This window comes from Takifugu rubripes, chromosome 3 (assembly GCF_901000725.2).
Source record: "Takifugu rubripes chromosome 3, fTakRub1.2, whole genome shotgun sequence".
Lineage (NCBI taxonomy): Eukaryota > Metazoa > Chordata > Actinopteri > Tetraodontiformes > Tetraodontidae > Takifugu > Takifugu rubripes.
Genome location: NC_042287.1, coordinates 10,963,294 through 10,982,686, shown reverse-complemented (window position 1 = coordinate 10,982,686; position 19,393 = coordinate 10,963,294). Strand labels below are relative to the sequence as shown.

At 41.9% G+C, this 19,393-nt stretch overlaps 3 protein-coding genes across 4 annotated transcripts; all 3 read right to left on the bottom strand.

Annotated features, from left to right (window-relative positions):
• Positions 1-185: 185 nt before the first annotated feature.
• On the bottom strand, positions 186-10,045 carry rbm10 (RNA binding motif protein 10). 2 transcript variants are annotated; one of them, XM_011602441.2, is made up of 23 exons: positions 9,906-10,045; positions 9,359-9,433; positions 8,779-9,277; positions 8,543-8,698; positions 8,341-8,410; positions 6,898-6,971; positions 6,040-6,126; positions 5,909-5,969; positions 5,662-5,820; positions 5,384-5,544; positions 5,158-5,255; positions 4,909-4,996; positions 4,611-4,803; positions 4,420-4,529; positions 4,249-4,330; positions 4,078-4,169; positions 3,811-3,996; positions 3,474-3,662; positions 2,613-2,669; positions 2,324-2,518; positions 2,189-2,236; positions 2,047-2,102; positions 186-1,882 (listed from the first exon to the last, which is right to left on the bottom strand). In XM_011602441.2, the coding sequence occupies exons 2-23, from the start codon at positions 9,373-9,375 to the stop codon at positions 1,792-1,794; spliced, it is 2,769 nt and encodes a 922-aa protein (XP_011600743.1). In that variant the 5' UTR covers positions 9,376-9,433; positions 9,906-10,045; the 3' UTR covers positions 186-1,791. The 2 variants fall into 2 exon arrangements, with proteins under 2 accessions (XP_011600743.1, XP_029689584.1); XM_029833724.1 differs by lacking the exons at positions 186-1,882; positions 2,047-2,102; positions 2,189-2,236 and having other exon boundaries at positions 2,377-2,518; positions 3,470-3,662.
• A 256-nt stretch (positions 10,046-10,301) lies between these two features.
• LOC101070117 (rho-related GTP-binding protein RhoA-C-like) lies at positions 10,302-14,188 on the bottom strand. Its single transcript, XM_003963282.3, has 5 exons — positions 14,081-14,188; positions 13,355-13,510; positions 12,355-12,475; positions 12,121-12,251; positions 10,302-12,025 (listed from the first exon to the last, which is right to left on the bottom strand). The coding sequence occupies exons 2-5, from the start codon at positions 13,508-13,510 to the stop codon at positions 11,852-11,854; spliced, it is 582 nt and encodes a 193-aa protein (XP_003963331.1). The 5' UTR covers positions 14,081-14,188; the 3' UTR covers positions 10,302-11,851.
• A 220-nt stretch (positions 14,189-14,408) lies between these two features.
• Positions 14,409-19,332, bottom strand: usp21 (ubiquitin specific peptidase 21). Its single transcript, XM_029834119.1, has 12 exons — positions 19,190-19,332; positions 18,671-18,976; positions 17,802-17,858; positions 17,607-17,724; positions 17,371-17,485; positions 16,857-16,976; positions 16,725-16,789; positions 16,462-16,649; positions 15,972-16,050; positions 15,767-15,874; positions 15,004-15,118; positions 14,409-14,920 (listed from the first exon to the last, which is right to left on the bottom strand). The coding sequence occupies exons 2-12, from the start codon at positions 18,824-18,826 to the stop codon at positions 14,806-14,808; spliced, it is 1,236 nt and encodes a 411-aa protein (XP_029689979.1). The 5' UTR covers positions 18,827-18,976; positions 19,190-19,332; the 3' UTR covers positions 14,409-14,805.
• Between the last annotated feature and the right edge of the window lie 61 nt (positions 19,333-19,393).

Genomic DNA, 19,393 nt, shown 5'->3' with positions numbered 1-19,393 from the left:
ACTTGTTACGATACATTCCCCTTTTTCAACCCACCATTTCTCAAAAACACAACTGTCGCAATGTTTGCAAAATTGTTTTAGAACATCGATGTGTGTCTGTATAAATAACTTTTCTCTCTTATGTTTAATGGCGTATTTATTTAGTGGAAAGGTTAAAAAAAAAAAAAAGCAACAACAAACTTTTAGATTAATGTTACATATTTTATTTAAAAATATGTCAGCCAAGGAAATCTTTCTTCAGACAGAATAAAACCACATTAAATCATAAAAACAGACTGGGGATGATGACTGTTGAATTTGGCAATGACGTCATGAAAATGGCCTAAACCCAGCCATTGTCTACAGGGGTTACACACACACACACACACACACACACACACACACCTCACATCTACCTAGAGTAATTTTCCACCCTGTTGTTTGTGGCCTGCAGTCTCGACAGATGAATACAAGGCTTTGTGAACAGTTTCAAGGTCACGAGAAGTAGGAATTTTAGTCCTCTCAAAGTGCTTTAAATAGCAGTATACTTTAATGAGTTAAGATATATAAAATGCTCATGTTTTACCAAACTTTGGCATTTTTCAAAAAATGATATATTTCCGGGGACTTTCTTCAAAGTCCTCATTCCATTGATTTCAGCAGCTGCCCAATTTGCCTGTAAAGTACTCGGATCTAATCAGTAAATATCTTTGATGACAAACATGCTTTTGACAGCATTTTACACCAAGAGCCCCTCATAAATACAGAAAATACCAAATCTTATCGCCATTTTTTTAAAAAAAATAACAGCCTTAATCCTGCTTTTTTTTGCAGCTCATACCTCAGTAAGAATTTTTTTTTTTTTTTTTACTGGACCACCATCCCTGAATGCATCAGACCTCTGCATCAGTACCTGGATCAGGCATCCACCAGGCTTGCAAACACAGGAAATCACTTTAAACGCATTTAAACTTGAGATGATTATGGTCTGTGTGCTTTAATACATTAGGATTAAGTGGAATTATGAACTACCAGCCTATGAAGACCTGATGTGTGGACATTTCGATCAACAGGATCCAAATGTCTCATGGCCAAGGCTGAGTTAGACTACCGCTGATAAAAGAATAAAACAAGCATGCACATGATCTAACTTATTTCCACCTACAGGGATTATTTTGGTCCAGACAAAATAGTCCATCCCCCCTTTCGTTTGTGTTTCTCAGCATTATTTTACATCCATCCTGTTCACTGCTGCATGGCAGCCATAACAAGAGCTCGACTTAAGACATGAAAGCAAGACAAATGATTTGAAAAATAAAAACAAATAAACCACCCTTCAGACATTATGAATTCTTTGTTTAAACATAACAGAAGCTATAAAGTCACTCCAGTCAATGAGGCAGATTGATTTACTCTAAAGATTCTTCCTAAATGTGTGAATTACTCATTAAAAGATCTGTCATTCACTGAATGACAAGATCGAAAAATATGGTGCATAGACGTAATACTGTATTAAAAACTCCCAGTTGTCATAGTTTGATACTCTTTTCTTTTTAAATCAACTGAACGTTACAGAAAGTATTTAACAACCACACAAGCCAAAATGTGTCCTTACCAAAGAAAAAAAAAAAAAAAAGAAGCATCAAAGTGCATTCTGTGCAATATCCTGATACCTACTGCTACAGGGTCAGTTCAAAATGATGAGCACTGCTGAGGTAAATGTGAGGTGTAGAAATGTGTTATCTGTACTCTAAACGGGTTTAATGGTGTCTTTGTCATCTCTGGGTCAGGATGTTGGGACTTGACGTCGACTCACTCCACTTGCATGTTGCGCAGTAGGAGCCCCTTTTTCACACCTCCCTGCAGCATCCTGGCTCCCAGACTCGTGCCCATCACACCGTCACTGACAGGACACAAGGTAGCACAACGTTGAGATCATGCGGTGCTTTACTGTCTTTCACTAAAATGAAAATAATTTAAACAGCTGAAGGACAAAATGTCTCATTTCCAGGAGTAAACCTGCGACACCTATTAAGTCAACATTTAAGAGTCTTGAAGGCTTCTTACGCATGGTTCAACTTCCTCCTCTTTGGATCGGAAGGTTCGGGGCCACATGCGAGTCTCTACAAAAGACAGAAAAGTGAAATCCACATTAAGTTGCAATGACTTGCAAGGATAATGTACGCATGTATTTGACATCCAGAACAACCTCTCTGCCTGCAGATTCCTGCTGGAGTCTTCTCTGCTCCAAGTTTTGCTGAAAAGAGATAAGAAGGTTGACATCAGGCACGTTTACAAGTGGGTGTAAATGGCACAAAGGACATTCAGTGTGCTTTAAGTGTACCTTGTGAAGCTCCGAGAGCTGCTGGTGTCTGAGTAGGGCCTCTTTACTGGGGAACTGTCTTCTACACAGCAGACAGGCCAGTTTCACCCAGTCTGTCAGTCTCCCTTCCCTTTCATCTCTCTCACCTCCTTCTTCTTCGCTATCAGTTTCAGCGCTGTACGCAGGGACCAGACCCTGCTGAAGAGGTGGAGAGCTCTAGGAAATCAGACAAAAATAAAAGAAATACATCAACCCCAAGATAAAGATCATACAGCTGAAAATAACACAAATGTCACAGTGAACGTATTACCTCTGCACTTTGCCGGATTTGGTCAAGTAACATCTGAGGCCGCTCAGACAGCGCCCCCTGCATGACAGACACAGAAACAAACTGTGAGGACATCAGCTCACAAAGCCTCATCTCAGGCAAGTACAGTGGGACCTCTACTTATGAACGTCTCTACATGCGAAATTTTCAGGTTACGAAACGTCTCAACGGGAAAATATTTCCTCGTTACGAAAGAAATTTCAGGATACGAAAGGCAAAAATACGCTAGCGAATGCAAACTTGCTTGTAGCTGCTCTGCCATTGGCTATTGCCTAGCATCTTCCTGTAATCCCTTTGACTAGGAGGGACGTCAATATGTACAAGTTTGTGTGTATCCCAGCGTCTTCTTCGTGATTTATTGTGGGTGTTCGTATGTTTGTCCATTAGATGGCGGTGTTACCACAAGTGTTAACGTTCGTTGCTAGTAATGACGGCTAATGTAAGATTAGCCTGTAATAAAGTTCATTTTGTTCCTGGAGAAGCCTTGCACTGAATTCCTACATTTATTGTGCGGTAATCTAATTGTAACATGTATTTGTTACATGTTTTGATGCATTTTTATGATGATTTCTAAAAAAAATTATGTCTGAATTTTTTGGGGCTTGGAATGGATTAGGGCATTTACATGGAAAACGCGTCTCTAATTACGTAATTTTCAGGTTACGAAACAACTTCTGGAACCAATTAATTTCGTAAGTAGAGGTCCCACTGTAATGTTTAACCATGTGCACCAGGGCAGGGTATGTAAATAACAGAAGCCTTAGTAAGATTTCTTTATTGACACACATTCAGATACCATGATAAGTGGCATCAAGAGCTAAACTTGTTTTAACCGTCACTTACTTTTTTCTCCAGGACAGCATAGCCTGCGTCAGCGCTGGCAGACTCTCTCCTGTCGTCCACGCGACCAGGCGCTTTAATGTAGCCAGTCGGCAAAGTTGTGGAACCGGAGGCAGAAGAGGAGGCGACGGAGCGCATGTTCTCCTTCTGTCTGTTCAGACTCTTTGCCCAGCGCTCCATGTCTTTGGCAATCTATTGATAATTAAAATAAATAAAAATAAAAGCGGTTATAGTGTAGCAGGAAAACTGAAATCAAATGTTTAGTGTTGCACTAATGTGTTCTCCATATGAACATTTGCCTAATTTCCAACAAATGAAAGAAAAAAACCTTGGTAAATACCTGTTGAGCTGTTTTATTCTTGGGCTTATCTTTTTTCTCCTTGCCAGAGGCTGCAAACGGTGAATCTGGATCAACTATACTCGAGGGAGCACCTTCTGCATTTGCCTGCTCAGTAGCAGCAGGAATGTAGATCTTTTTATCTCCATCCCAGTACATGTACTGCTGCGTGTGGGGGTTAAAGTAGTACTGCGACAATCACAAAGCAAGTGAGCAAACTTGAGAATCTTGCCAAAACATTCAGAGAACATGACATCCACTGGACTTTACCTGTGAGTTAGGGTCATAGTACAGTCCTGTGAGCGGGTCATAATAGTAGCCAGAGCTGTCATCATACTGGTATGTGGACACATCCGGCACAGCTGCAATCAGAAACAGGGGTAATGACATTAAGGTGGTTTTTTTGGTTTGTTTTTTAAAATTTTACCACATATAACTTACGATATTGTTGGAGCTCATGTTCTGTTCCTGGTGTAGCGGGCTGGCTGTGAGTAGCTGGCTGTGGTTTTCCTACTATTTCAACCTGTTTAAAGACAGAGACCGTAGAGAAATCAAAGGAAGTGATTGCATGAAATAATAAGCCGAAGAAACAAATAAGAAAGAGAACTGTACCTGTGGAGATGGTGCAGTTGTAGCTGTGGTGAGCAGAGCAGACTGTGCTGGAGGGACAAGCAGCTGCACCACAGCCGAGCCAGGTGTTACGGCCTCAGATGAAACTGCAGCTACATGGAAAAAGCATATTTGATCACAGCATGCTTGTTTAATTCCTGCTCAAATTCAAATGTAGAAGTCTTAAAACTGACCTGCAGGGAACGTTCCCATCTGGGCTGCTCCTGCTCCGGGTAAGGCAGCAACCCTGACATCTGTCTGGGGTTTGAATGGTGCCACATCTAACCCAGAAAAGGTGTTTCCTTCCTGACTATAAGCTACTGCTGCCACCTGCTGACACAAAGCGGTATCTACTCCTTGACCTCCACTTGGTCCATTCTGAGCAGTCTGAATAAAACCATTAAAAAGAAACAAGAGGCAATAAGTGAATCTTGTTTCCCATTTTTTAATGAAATGGAAGGAAATAACTGTAACCACAGTGCTCTTTAAGACCTGTGTGACAGCCCACTGGGCAGCAGCTATGGCTGTGCTGGCAACTGTAGCCGCGCTCACTCTGTTGCTGTCTGGCAGGAACACATCCCTAATATGACAGACACAGATTAGTTTTCCTCCAAAACACCTTTCAATGTGATACAGCCATTAACCTATTCCAAGAATACGCAAATAAGATTTTTTCCCCCCCAAAAAAACAAAGAGGCGGTGAGATAACGTTTAATTACAGTAAATTTGATCTATGTTTACCGTTTGGAGCCTTTGGCAAATTCCACCATAATAGTCTTTCCATCAATAGAGAGGGGTGGTTGAAGGGCCTGCAGAATCTGCAGCAACTGAGAGGCCTCCTGTTGAGATCTGTGCATTAGTCCTGGTGCAACTGTGTTTAATTTGCTCACTGCCTTCAAGCATGATTTCTCTCATTTGTTTACACACGGAACACATGTCTCAGACGTGTCCGTCTCATGCTCCTCACCACTATGGTAGACAGCTGTAGAAAGGCAAAGCCCCTGTTGAGATGTGTGTGCTTGTCCTTGATGAGGCGAATGTTTGATGGAGAGAGAGTGGCAAACGGAGCCAAAGCAGACAAGATGGAGTCGAGGGAAGTATGAGGGCCGAGGTTTCGCAGTATCAGAGCTAGTGGAAGAACAGAGCGAAGAATATGTTGCGTTATGTTTAGGTCATCTATTACAAATATTCCATCCAAACCGGAAAAGTGTTAAACTGAGATGCTAAAAGGCCTGAGATGTTTACTGTCATTAGCAGTATCCGTCTGCTGTGTTGACTGTCCTGAGATGACTGCAGGGGCACAAGAGTGGAACGGTGTCGGCAAGGGCAACAAGCCTTGAGCTCCCTCCTTCTGAAGGCCCAGTGACAGATCTCTCTGCAACAGGGGCAATTTCAGCTCAGCTTCTGAGGAGAAAAATACATATTCACACAATAGTTTCATATTATTTTAATATATCCTGTAATGAGTAAATTAGTCTTTACAGAACAGCACCTGATTTGGGGACACTGCATTTGAAACACTTCTCTCTCCTTTTAAAGTTTTGCACGCCGCACTGTCACAAAAAAGAAACACCAGCTGTTAGAGGCGGAACTGCTATACAGGAGATAGGCAAGAAACAGTACCTTGTTACAAAGCCAGTCCTCATTTGCACGAGGTTTGGGGTCACTGTAGTGCATCGAAACTCTCTGGCCCAGAATCACTAGCACTCCCTGAAAGAAAAAGAGAGAGGGGGGAGGGGAACAGGGAGTGATTATCAATGATAATTAGGCCAGAAATGCCAGAGAAAGGCCTCATCTCACATGAGATGAGAGTGAGGGATGAGAGGGGGACACAGAAAGAGAGAAAGAGCTGAGAAGAAGCTGAAAGAAAGAGGACAGCAGAGAATTGCAACCTTCAGCTTTAGGAAACTGGGACGGACTGAGGTGGTATGTTGTGTGTGGGTATCCGAGGACACGCTGGCTTTTGGTCAATGGTGTCATCCCTCCCCCGTTAAGGGGAAATCTTTTCAGTGTTCCACACATCCACCTCCACTGACATCCCTTTACCCACAACAAAAATAGACAATATCTCATCCTAAAAAGATGGAAGGATTAAAAAAAAAAAAAGCACAAGAACATTCTACAGTGGTTTTGATTAGGTATACAATACAATGTGTGGAAAATAAATATGCTAAACCTGAGGTGGTAGACTGTACTGAGTGAAGAAGGGTGAATCCTCTAGTAAATAGGATCTTGTTGCACACAAGTGAGAGAATTTACTCGAATCTCTGCCAAAGTCGAAAGACAATATGACTTCCTTTATTATAAAAGCTTACATTACAAAAGACTTACCTAGTGGAGAATATACTTTATCCACTTTGTATGATTCTAGAAAGGGCAATATGTGGGTGCACATTTGCCCTGATCCTAGCCCATATGTCCCACTCTATGGATGTGTATAATATATACATATATATGTGTGTCTGTGTAGAGGAGAGTGACCTGGTTGGTCTCCATCCAGCGGGTGGCCTCCTGTATGACATTAAACTCGACGAAGGCGAATCCTCGGCTCTGACCTGGACACCACCCAGCGCCGTGGTAACCGAACAATGACAACAACAACATAATAACAACGCATTGAGGGGTTAGTGCTTCATGTCCAGAGGAAAGAGAGACCCTGTGTCAGCACTAATTAAATCATTGCGTCCTCTCTCCCAGCTGAAAAGCCATTATAAAACTTTTGCAAGGAGGGGAGGATGCAATGTTATGCATCTCATCGGGGTTACGAAAAGAGGGAGTGAGGGGAATCCTACGCACTCATGGGTTTGAGTCTGGGTTCTTTTGCTTTAAAAAATGAAGCACACAAGCAGAAGAGACACACAAGCACATTCATACATCTCTCCGCTACTGAGAGACCAAACTGAAGCTTGCAACCTTCTCCATGCACAATGAATTACATGTAGATTATCTAAATTTTCTTCAGCACATGTTTTTGAATTATGCCGATTACAGTAATTGCCTTGCACCCTGCTTTTCCATTGAGAAATATAAGCCTATTTAGTTACTCTAAAGATGCCCTATCAACTAAAGAAAGCTCAGCACCAGTTAAAACCAAGTACATGAGAAATAAAGCCCCATTCCACATTTGTTTCTGCAGTATTTACACCTTAACACAGACCCAATTGCTTCAACTATGTAGAAGATTCAGTCCTTCCAGGACACAGATTGACAGACCCACACACTCTTTCCAGGGGGGGACCTTCAAGACCAAAGCTGCTGAAACAATCGGAAGAGCAGAAGCTTGACCAGAGATGGATTCAGTCAGCGGCACATTCAAACACTAATGTTCTTTTGACATAAGATGGGATTGTTGCTTTATAAGAAGCAGTCTGTAAAATCACAACTTTGGAACGGAGGAAAATTTGCATGAAGCTTCAACATTTACACACATTCCAACTGCTACAGTGGGAAAACACAAGGACAATTAATTTGGAATCAAGTGCTCATTTGTCACTGATAGTGTTGGTTCATGAAGAACGTTGACCTAGTCAGACAGATTCCGAATATAAGGGGAAGAATGAAACTGAATCATGAAAGCTAAAGACGATGAAAAAGCCAGGGTGGGAAAAGGCTTTTAAAGGCCAGTATGAAGAGTGGTTTAATTAAACCCGTCTTAATGAATCACTGTGACATCAGCAGCCCAAAACATCAAACCAGATCACTAAACAAAAAGTACACATTGATTATTTTGGATTAGCCATCTATCCTACAGCCAGAATGAAGTAAAGCAATGACATAAGGAGAGAAATGGAGTGAGTGTTAACAGAAAATTGGGGCATGGTAGAAAGCCTCCTGAATGTTCGAATGAAATCACTAGATGCGCATCAGCATGAGAACCAGAGCAAAGGTCAGACAAGGAGTTCAGCGCGATGGACAAGTTCTCACCTGAAGACTTGTTCCTCATGAGGCGAACCTCCCGTGGCTGGATCCCCTGCTCCTGGAGCTGTGCCCGGATCTGTCAAGAAAAGCGTTAGCGCTTCTAAAATCACACTATAGTAAAGAGAAATAAAGTGTTCAAAAGGACAAAAAGTGTGTTGATCTTTACAGAATAACCCTATGACTATATTTATTTAGAAAATATACTCACTTCATTGGCAGTGGCATTAGGTGGCAGCATGCGGAGCATTATGATGTTGCTTGGTCTCTGATTGTGGTCGGAATCAATCCGATAGTCCTGGTCTCTCTGATCCAAATCTTCAAGTGAAAAATCTGGACTGTGCTCCTCTGCACCTAAAGGAAACGGCTACCGGTACACAGCACAGAACCGAATCAGCAACCGACGGCTACAGCAAAATAAAAACATTCCATAATGTGACAGCTTACCCTCCTTTTCACTGGCTCCCGGGAGAACCGGTCTTCCTCTCTCTGTCTTGCCGCATTATATTCCATCCTTTCCGAATGGGCACTTCCATGACCCCAGCTTCCCTCCATGCTCTCTGAAGGTGGGGCAGCATTATCAGTAAAAAGCCCTTTCCCTCGACCCCTGTCCTGCGGGCCGGGGTGCGACTGTTCGAATTCCCGCCTCGCTCGGTTCTCAACCGCTTGGGTCGAGTGAGAAGGGGAATCCGGGTGTGACTGAGGGCAAGGAGGCCACAGGGTGCCCATCAGCTCAACACCGGTGTCTTTCCGCACATCCCCTCGCTGGAGGAATCCAAGGTGATCTTGAAAGTCACGAACATCTGGCAACTGCTCATCGCAGCCGAAAGCTCCGTCGGGGTCCGGCTCCTCATCCTCTTGGTCGTAACCTCTGTAGTCCATGTCACGAAAGTTGTGGTCATTACTGGTGTTGCCATAGCGACCTATGCGGTCCCCTCGGCCGCTCCTGCTGACCAAAAAAAGACATTAAGTGGTCTGACCTGGGTACACCTCCAGGGAACAGAGATACAATGAACGTGTAGCTCACCTTGGCTCATAATCCATGATGTCTCACCGGATCTGTTCCTGCCCTCTGACCTTTTTGTTTACTGTACTGAACACCCTGAAAGTACATAAGCGTTTAAAAGAGATGTCACCAGTCAGTGCAATTAATTACCATTACACATGACATTATAAATGGAAATAGGAAATTGAATACCACGTGACCATTTTACAGACAAGACAAATTCCAAGGTTTGGATTACATTGTCTGTCAATAAATTAGCTGCACTTCTGAACAGCGACTTCAGCAACTTGAATTAATTTAGTCTCGGGGAACAACTCGTCAGAAGCGACAGTCATTCCACCAAAGGCAAAGCAAGCACGCATAGCTGGAAACGACTGGAAGACGCGATGCAAATTCTCGTTAACACGACCGATAAACCAGTATTCAACAATGACGTGTTGCGGTCATCTCGGTTAGCGGGCATGCTAACAATTTTAGCAAGGGGTTGGCTAGCAAGTCCCAGTACAGGCACGGTTCCTACCCTCCACACGTTAAGTATAGAAATGTGTAAAATTGCACATAAACTTACCAATACCACATTTACCAAAGGCGTTTTCCTTAAATGTCAACGTTCTAAATCAATTCCATGCACCAGGCGGACTTGTTTTTCACAGCAACCAAGTGTAAAATGGCCACAGCAGAGCCATTTCAGAGGGAGGGTTTTAAAACAATTGCTGATATGTGATTGGTTATTGGGGAGCCAGAAAAACTGTGGAAGTCGACACTGATTGGCCAATACAAACAGCCCCACCCACCACTGTAACTCATGGCTGAAGAACACGCTTGATCTTCGTTTAAGGCTTAAACTTTAAGCCTTATTTTTATATTCTTGCCATTGTACGATACAGCCAGCACCATATATTTTACTTTTAGATGATTTTTTTTTATTTGAGATTAAAAAAAGTGTGAAATAATGCCAGAAATATAGATAACATTGTTGCAAGTTTTAATGAATAAATGAATCAAAGAACACATAAATACCTTACAACAGAAAGCCCTAATATCAACTTTATATGGGGGAGGAAAAAAAATCCAGAAATCCTGTCACAGTACAAATAAAAAGTCTAGCAACCCACCCCCAAAAATGCTCCAGCCTTGCACCCCAAGCTGACCTTCAATTAAACTGTAATACAGATACGCTGTATGATTTAACTGACAGAAGGTGATCATAAAGGCAGGATTAATTAATATGATTAATACGCTAAGAAAATTAGAGACATCACCATTAAAAAGTTGTAGTACAATAATGACAAGATAATTAAATGGGTGAAGGGGAAGTTGCAAGGAAGGTTCAGTAAAAAGCAAAATTAAAATACACGTCACTAGCATATCCTTACAAAGCTTTGTAAGACATACAGTACATAATGGATATTATAGTAATGACAGGTCTATTACTATGTGGAATATTTAACTTATCACCATAACTACACCATTCAAGATTTGACCCACTGATTAACACAATCAAATGAAACTTAGTACACGGGAAAAATAAGATGATCGTTTTTAACCTGATTGTGCCTTTAGTTACAAGTCTGACGTCTTCCAGTAAAGTTAGGTTTTCTATGTCGCTCTGAGCGGCTGTTTGTGGTTACATTACCCACCTGAGCCATGAAATGTGGCCATTGGTGGGTAACTTTGGCATGGACAAAAGGGTTATAACAGAACAGAAAGGCCTTCCATGCATACAGTACAGACACATATGTTAATACACACTCGCACATTTTAAATGCATGCAGACCTGCACAGGAAAAAGTTAACAAGGTGCCAGTCACACACACGCGCACACATTCTAAAGTACAGGTAAGTCATTCAGAAAGGGAAAGTATCTCATACAATCGAGTTTGGGCATACCCCTGCAGAGAGCCTGAGTCAAAATATGGGCCTGAATTGGCGAAGCCAATGGGAGGGAGGAAAGCGATTCTGTGGTATGTGTGGATACTAGAAATTATAGAAATAATACCCCGTTTAAGTAATTAATCCCTGTCCCACAACTGCTCTGAAGGCACTACATGTAGGCGATACTGTGTAAAATCCACTTAGACACGGTTGTAATTCATAACATCTTTTTTTTTTTTTTAATATATCTATTTTCAGACTCTCTTCAGACTCCCATTGTCTTTGGTCTGGTAAGGACCTTTTCTGTGTTCATTCCAATCATGGCACATTTCAACCCATTTACAGTCGCTCAACCTCAGATCACCCCGCCGCCACCGTCTGCCTTATGGACCTGCATGTCTGAAGGGTTTTTTTTGATAGACAAAGACAAAATGGTACCGAATCTAAATGTGCAGACCAGTGAAAAGTCTATCAAGTCATTTCAGACCATTTTAAATTGCTGAGGATAACTGGTTGATGAGAAATTGAGCAACTGCAAAATGTTTCAGGGCTCTCCCCTATAATTTCCCCTTTATCAAATATCACTGGGAGCTGCCTTTGGAATCTGTGCTTGAAGGCAGCTCCCTCGCCTCTCAATGCCTATAACAGAAGGCAGTTGGACTTCTTTCCACGTTTCTTGGCCTGCAGCGCTGCCCTTGTCGCCATCTCAAAGACTTCCCTCACACCATCTTTGGTTTTTGCAGAACACTCTTGGTAGCCAGAGGCATTGATGCGACTGGCCATCTCTTTGCCATCTTCAAATCTCACTGGTTCCTGCAGACACATTTGTAATTGGGATCTGGTTTTAATAATGATGCTTTAAAGTCACATATACAGAATAACAAGTGATACATTTTTATTCAAAAGACCTGTTTCATTTTGGCAAGCTCTCGTCTGGTGTGCTCATCGTTGCGCAGGTCCTTTTTATTCCCCACCAGGATTATTGGAACATTTGGACAGAAGTGTTTAACTTCAGGTGTCCACTTTTCAGGAATATTCTCTACAGAGGCAACAGAGGAAGGGTGGAGTAGTTAGCAACATATATACATAAAAAAGGTGGTTAATAAACAAGGTTTAACTTGAAGAAAAGGAAAAAAAATTACCTAAGCTGTCAGGGCTGTCTACAGAAAAACACATGAGGATGACGTCAGTGTCAGGGTAGGAGAGAGGCCTCAGTCTGTCATAGTCTTCCTGACCAGCTGTGTCCCAAAGTGCTAGCTCCACCTTAAAAACATAAGATAAATATGAACAAACAGTCAATAATATACACAACTAAATGATGATCTCATTATCACATTAGCTAAGCATCTTAACTTCCCGGTAACTTATCTCGCTGCATTTTGCTGATTACACCCATAACCTTTAACACCTTCACACCACAGTAAAACAGCATAACCTCAACACTTGCCCACGCTTTAGCTATCTGCTTCTATCAAATTGTTTTTGGAAAAAAAAAAAAAGCCAAGCTATTTATCTCAACAAATGTCACGAAATGTTTTTGATTTATATTCAACAGTAATGTAGCACCTGATGGGGAGAATTAAATATAACATATATATCTCTGTTACTCTGAAGTAAATGAACAGACACTAGAAAGATCTTCTGCTCAGCTTGGGGGTTTTATGCTAAGATTGTAAGTTGGTTTGTGCTACCATGTAGCTACTTCCTTACAACAGAATGGGAAGTCAACGGTTTGTTTTTTGCTATCCATATTTCTAATACTTGATAGTTCAGAGCCAAGCATTGAAAATTAAATATGGCATTCTTTGAGAGTAATTCCCAGCTATCACTCTGTAGTCTCATAAAACTATGCCTAAATATTTGATTGGGTTGTTATTTTAAGGACAATAATAAAATAACCAAGACATTCAATTGAAACAGCAATTCTTTTCATCACAATTTTCAGGAATTTAAAGATTGTGGTGTTCATATTTATTAATTTATTCACTTCGCTCTTCAAGCTACAGATTCTAACAAAAGCATTTTACAGCCTGTAGTTCATCTGGTAGAATCCTGATGATGAAAATAAGATTATATGTCTAATTGGCGACACCTCTACCTCCTCGCCAGAGCACATTTTTAAGCCATGCCTTCATTTCTCACCTGTTTGCCGTCCACTTCAATGTCTGCCACATAGTTCTCAAACACAGTGGGGACGTAGACCTCTGGGAACTGGTCCTTGCTGAAGACGATGAGCAGACAGGTTTTCCCACAGGCACCATCCCCGACTATCACCAGCTTCTTCCTGATAGCAGCCATCTGTAAAAAGTTCAAGTTAGACCGTCAGATAGGTTAAACAGATGTCAGCATTATGCAGGAGCTAATCCAAAACGGTTTTGCCATACAGAAATAAGTAGACTTTTAACCTTATTGCACAAATGAAACGCTTCCTGTGTTATTAAAAGTTTCACTTAGTTCACATGATGACAAAGTAATAGCTGGGTTTACATGACTAAAACTAGCAGCTCGTAGAATAGTGTGGTGGATTTTTTTTTTTTATTAGGTTTCCCTTAAATATAAGGGCATATACACACAAAAACGACCCAGTTAACAGACAAGGAAGGTGTCTTAGCGGCAGAGGGTGTAAACAGAAAACATTTCCGCGCTGTGCTGCCGAGAGGCTGTGCAATGTAGTCTGGGCCTGTCAAACCAGCTAACCTTAGTTAGCAACAATGCTAACGCTGCTTATTGTAGTTTTGACAGCTGCCGCTTACATTTTCTTCCCAACCCAAAATCAAATCTACAAACTTCGTCGTTTTACCGCGACCCTCCTAAGGAGGAAATGAGAATCGTCTTACAGTTTAATAGCTATCGCTGAAAAATAATTACCGCTTGGTGTTTCTGTGTCCGCCTTTCTCCTCTTCCTGACCGACTGGAAAACTCCGCCCACCACTGGGGCGCATGCGCACAAGAACTGGATGTTTTGAGGATGGGTTTTTTTTTTCCAGCGCCCACTCAAAACTTTGCCTGCATGCGTAAAAGTGCACTTAAATGTAAATGCTGTTGCGTAAACGTTGCTATACTATCTGCCGCCACAGTGTAGAGGAATGACTGTCAAAAGTAGCTTTCAATTATCTCAAAATAAGGAGTAGTCAAGTCATATGCTGGGAATAGATCTCATCACAACTACTGCAGTAACTACCAGGACAACAGCTCCTAAAATAACAACAATAATATGGTGTTTATTGTTTTCAAAGAACAGTTCATAGATTACAATACATTCGGTTGTACAATTGAATCAGTTCTTTCTACTTCAGTGAGAGAATTTGTTATTTTTTTTATCACATAAGTGAGTCATATAATGTCCATTGTGTATAGCATGAAATTAGTGGTGCGTGAGTTGTCACGCTAACACTCTCCTCTTCATGAGTCTGGTGGTGAAAGTCATCTGCAAGTCCCACTAAACTGTGCATCGCATCGCAGAGTTAATTTCAGCACTTCGAGAAGTTCATAGACCCCAGAGTTACAGCACTGCTGAATCGGTCTGTTTCTATGGACACCGGAGGTACAGCGGCTCTGATTGGCTGAGGATGAGCCAGCAGCCATTCTCAGGTCTATTTCCTGATGCTGGTAGCGGTGCTGCTGCTGCCACCGCTGCTGTTGCTGCGTTGGTAGAACAGTACATATGCCTGGTTGGTCTGAAGCTGGTTTTCAGATACTGGAGTCACACTGTTGGTGGTTAGAGGAAGGCACAATTGAAAAAGGCAAAACACAGCCAGATTTTAAATGTATTATTTAAACATACTTCTCACCTGGAGTCATTGTACAGACACCAGCCATTTTCATCTAAGCAGCAGGCTGTGTAATGGCCCATGTTTACAGTCCCGACATGGTTGCATATTGCATATAAATCATACAGAACTGGGCCTGTGGGATCACATAACAATGTAATGACTTACAAAGTTACAGTCTTGAAAAAGATGTTATAGTTCTCTGTCTATGAATAACCAAAACAATTCCATGTGTATAAAATGTACTACCTATAAAGGTGTAAAAATGCTCCCTTGATTTTTTTCTGGTGAGTTGAATGTGTATAAATCCATGACAGAAATCACCGAATTCTTCCAAGCTTTGTGTCATCACAAGTCAATGAATGTGTTATATCAACTACAGCTTATTCAATTTCAACTTATCTGATAATTATTTCCTGTTTCCGTTTGCAACGGCTGATAAGCTGATGAGGGGAAATTGCTGGAAATCCACGATTGGTGAAATGTGGTCAGATTTGGTATCTCATGACTTAGTTATGGCAGCTCTACAACTACCTGTATATGTCTTTACATTCAACAGCATGTTAAGTGAAGGAAAAATGAGCTGGAAATCCCCCCGAAGTAAATCATTATTTTAGCTGTGTTGCTGATGATACCATAGATTGTGTGTTCCTGTAGTCTCTGGGTATAAAAATAATGATCTATACCTACAACAACAAGTTAAAGTATATAATGAGTACAGTGAATAAATGATCACAAATGGATGTGTGAAGCAGATGTCTGAAACAAGAGTTTGATTTGTTACCACAGTCGACAGGTCCATAAGGTCCGAGGTCCAGGTTAGTGAGCGGGAAGGAAACGTACACGGTGCTTTTACTAATTGACCACCGAGACATCGTAAAACGATTCAAGTCTGGAGAAGATTGTTAAGAATTCTCATAGAAGAATGGCGCAAACACAACCTTGATGAAGCCGGCGCGCAAGTAAACACATATCGTTGCCAAGGATACGGATCACAATCACCTGGGGAAACCTCTGGATGGAGAGCCGTTTGGTGCACTCTGTGTGCCGGGTACACCTCTCACACATCTGACAGACACAGAACAAAGGCCACAAAGAAGTATGAATGCAAAAGTGGATGGATGGATGGATGCATGGATGCATGGATGCATGGATGCATGGATGCATGGATGCATGGATGCATGGATGCATGGATGCATGGATGCATGGATGGATGGATGGATGGATGGATGGATGGATGCATGGATGGATGGATGCATGGATGGATGGATGGATGAATGGAGGGATGCATGGATGCATGGATGCATGGATGGATAGATGGATGGATGGAGGGATGCATGGATGCATGGATCAGCATCTGAGCTATTAGTGATGCTGAATATACCTAAATAAGTTTCAATGTTCAGCTTTTTTTTAACTCTCTTTGAGACAATCCGGTGCTCTGTTGCCCATTTTTATGGACACTTCACACAAACTTACTGGTGAATTCTCCCTGTCTAGTTTCTCCTCCTGAGAGAAGAGGTCCAGGCAGTCCTTTAGCATCACCTCCCTCCCAGAGCTCCTCTTGGGGATGGGCAGAGACAGGTCGCAGAACACGTCGAACGTGTTGGAGTAGTGGGAGCACACAGAGCAATGCAGCGAGCTGCGCAACTGTCCTGAGAACAGGTCTGTGGGAGGAAAATGGCCGGAGCTGTGAGATGCTTAAAGGGACCCGTGGAACCGAGCGCAGGCCCCTTCCTTACCTACTATTCTGCTGTCATCTCTCTCTAAGTGCTTTTTCCACATGACAGCAGCCTCTTCTGATATCCTATGGAAAGAAATGAAAATCAAACACTTTCACACACACCAAATAAAAAATACTGTTCAGGCTTTACCTAAATCTGGCGTATTTCTGAGTAGTCTCCTTCACCGTGCGGCGAACATAGGGTCTGCGGTTGATCTCCACATGCAGCTTGTCCAATAAGAACCTGAGGAACTCCTGTGCATCCTGCTGACTGTGCAAAACAAGGAGATTTTGGGCTGTTTATTAATAAAAAATTACTTTAATGAGACTAAATATCAGAATACTGCCTGTCTTCCTGAGGTGATAATAAAAGTTATTTTCTGGCGATAAAAGAAATAGCATTTGTGTGATATTATAATTGATATAATAGTTCTCATTAATATGGAAATTTATTTTCCTCTAAAGTTCCAAGGAGACTTTTTAAGGTTAATTCTGCCAGTTTATGGTTTATTATTACTGGCACAAATTGTATTTTTACAATTTTATATTTACATAGAGTAAAAAAAGATTTTTCTTTTAAAAATCACACGAGTGTTTAAAAAATATATACTTGGAAAAAAACTACTTGGGAAAACCTGTGCCGCCTGTTCCAAAGATATTCTCACCTGTATCCACTGAAGTATGGCACCGCTTCTTTGAAAACATTGTAAAACTGACGCGGATTTACAACAGATACCGCCTCAGCTTCCTCCCAAAGACCTGTCAGCACCTGAGAGAAAGCTGGAGCATGAGGAGGAACGAAGTAGTAGGAAGGTGAAATAGGAGGGGACGAGGGAAGCAAAGGATGTGATCAAGGAGGAAAGAGACGATAAAGAAGAAGATGCAGGAGAGGAGCAGGAACCTTCTGTCAGTTTGGCATCCTCTTTGGCACACTTCTCCTGTCTGTATCGCTTCAGGAGGACGTAGTCCCGCAGGCCACACGTGTGAGACAAACATTGCACTATTGCATTCAGGAAACACTGAGTGGGAGACAAAGAAGAATGAAACAGCTTCATTTCCACTGAAGACGACTTGAAGTTTACTGTGACAAACTCACTGTGTTTCCTATGTTCCGTAGGCCGGTTCTTCCACTTCCTAAGATCAGCTGCTCCTTCTGCAAAACATGGGAAACTAGCTTGATCTTCTTTTCCCCCAAGTGGTTGCCATAATAATTTAAAAACTGCCCCCCCCCCCCCCCCCCAACACTTTTTAATTATTAATTATTATTGTTTATCGCCTTAATTTATATAAAACATTTTTTTTAAGTTTCCGGAAAAATCTAGTTATATAAGGTTACATTTCAGGACTACAAATGCTACCACAAAGTGGTTTGAAACCCTTCATCTTGCAATGAAGAAATAAAAGTTTTATGAGTTCATATAGTAAAGCTGGAGAGGTGTAACTCAACTTTCTACACATTTCTGCAACACAATGCTCAAATTATTATCATCAGCAGTTAAAATACAGGAAAAACCACCCAACATCCTCGTATATGGCTAAACTGACCACTGTGTTTATGAAATTAAACTGCTGAGGGACCCTCAGCGATTCTACAAGGACCTTGTAGCTATATCCCTCATCATAAACAGGAAATGCAGTAACTCTGAACACACTCATAAGTCTGCGTGCCCCACAATCTGACACCTGCATGCCCTCCCAATGTCACCCCTCGTGTGTGTGTGTGTGTATTGTGTTGGTGGGACAAATTTAGACGTCTTATCTCATTAACATAACAAGAGAGGCTAAAAGGAGGTCAGTATCAACCTTTTTATCCTATTAGAGGAGGAGGAGTGCTGACAGGTGCTGAAACACGTGAGTGTGTGTACACTCTCCACGAAATCACACTTCCCTGTCCTGTCTGCTTTACATTTACCAAATCCTCTTACTTCATGGCAAATTTTAGCTTAAATTTGCTTAAATCCACACCTCGTTGTCGGCCACCAGGAGCAGGCCCATCAGAGAGGTGTAGAGGACAGACTGCGAGATGTCGGTCGTCTCTCTCTGCAGGCCCTTCTGGGACACCAGGGTCCGGCACAGGGCCTCGCAGGAGCCCTCCCCGTTAACGCCACTGGCTCCAGGCATCCCGTCTGACTGTGAACGTCTACCAGGATGCACAGGTCACAGGGCCACATACAACTGTTTCCAGCCACACAACTGGGCAGATTTCTTCACATGAAAGGTCAGCGATGAAAAATATCCACTTTCCACGATGACAACACAAAATAGTCACATCTGAGGGAAAAAGAAAAAGGTTTCGTCCTTGATGGATGACTTGAGGACTTTCTCTCTATTTATAAAAATGATGGGGTTTTATTTAAAACAAAAAGGCATTAATAGCTTTCTAATGGGCACTGTAACCGCCTCACTAACGATTAAACTCCAGCAAAGCAAAGTTATCCTAAATATACTGTTGAAAAGGGAAGAAGCAGAGCGATTTCAACTCACCTGATCATTGGTCCTATCTGTGGACAAACTGTTCCAACCAAACTGTTCCCATCACCTGCTGAGCTGTTAAAAATGCATAACAGGACATCTAGTGTTTCACTGTGAGCCTGTTGGCCAGAACTGAAAGTCTACCTCTGTCTTCTGTCATCAGGGTCACAGAGAAGAGAGGGAGGGAGAGAGAGAGGGAGAGGGGAGGGGATAATC

Excerpts from the sequence above, each read along its gene's own strand:
- rbm10 (XM_011602441.2), bottom strand. Across the intron at positions 4,170-4,248 it reads ACATGAGCTCCAACAATATC|CTGTGCCGGATGTGTCCACA; the intron begins GTAAGTTATATG and ends TTCTGATTGCAG. Across the intron at positions 2,103-2,188 it reads AGGAATCTGCAGGCAGAGAG|AGACTCGCATGTGGCCCCGA; the intron begins GTTGTTCTGGAT and ends TGTCTTTTGTAG.
- LOC101070117 (XM_003963282.3), bottom strand. The coding sequence starts at position 13,510 with ATGGCTGCTATCAGGAAGAAGCTGGTGATAGTCGGGGATGGTGCCTGT. Across the intron at positions 12,476-13,354 it reads TTGAAGTGGACGGCAAACAG|GTGGAGCTAGCACTTTGGGA; the intron begins GTGAGAAATGAA and ends TATGTTTTTAAG. Across the intron at positions 12,252-12,354 it reads AGACAGCCCTGACAGCTTAG|AGAATATTCCTGAAAAGTGG; the intron begins GTAATTTTTTTT and ends TTGCCTCTGTAG.
- usp21 (XM_029834119.1), bottom strand. The coding sequence starts at position 18,826 with ATGCCTGGAGCCAGTGGCGTTAACGGGGAGGGCTCCTGCGAGGCCCTG. Across the intron at positions 16,650-16,724 it reads AGATGACAGCAGAATAGTAG|ACCTGTTCTCAGGACAGTTG; the intron begins GTAAGGAAGGGG and ends TTCCTCCCACAG. Across the intron at positions 15,875-15,971 it reads TCCCCAGGTGATTGTGATCC|ACTTGAATCGTTTTACGATG; the intron begins GTATCCTTGGCA and ends AATCTTCTCCAG.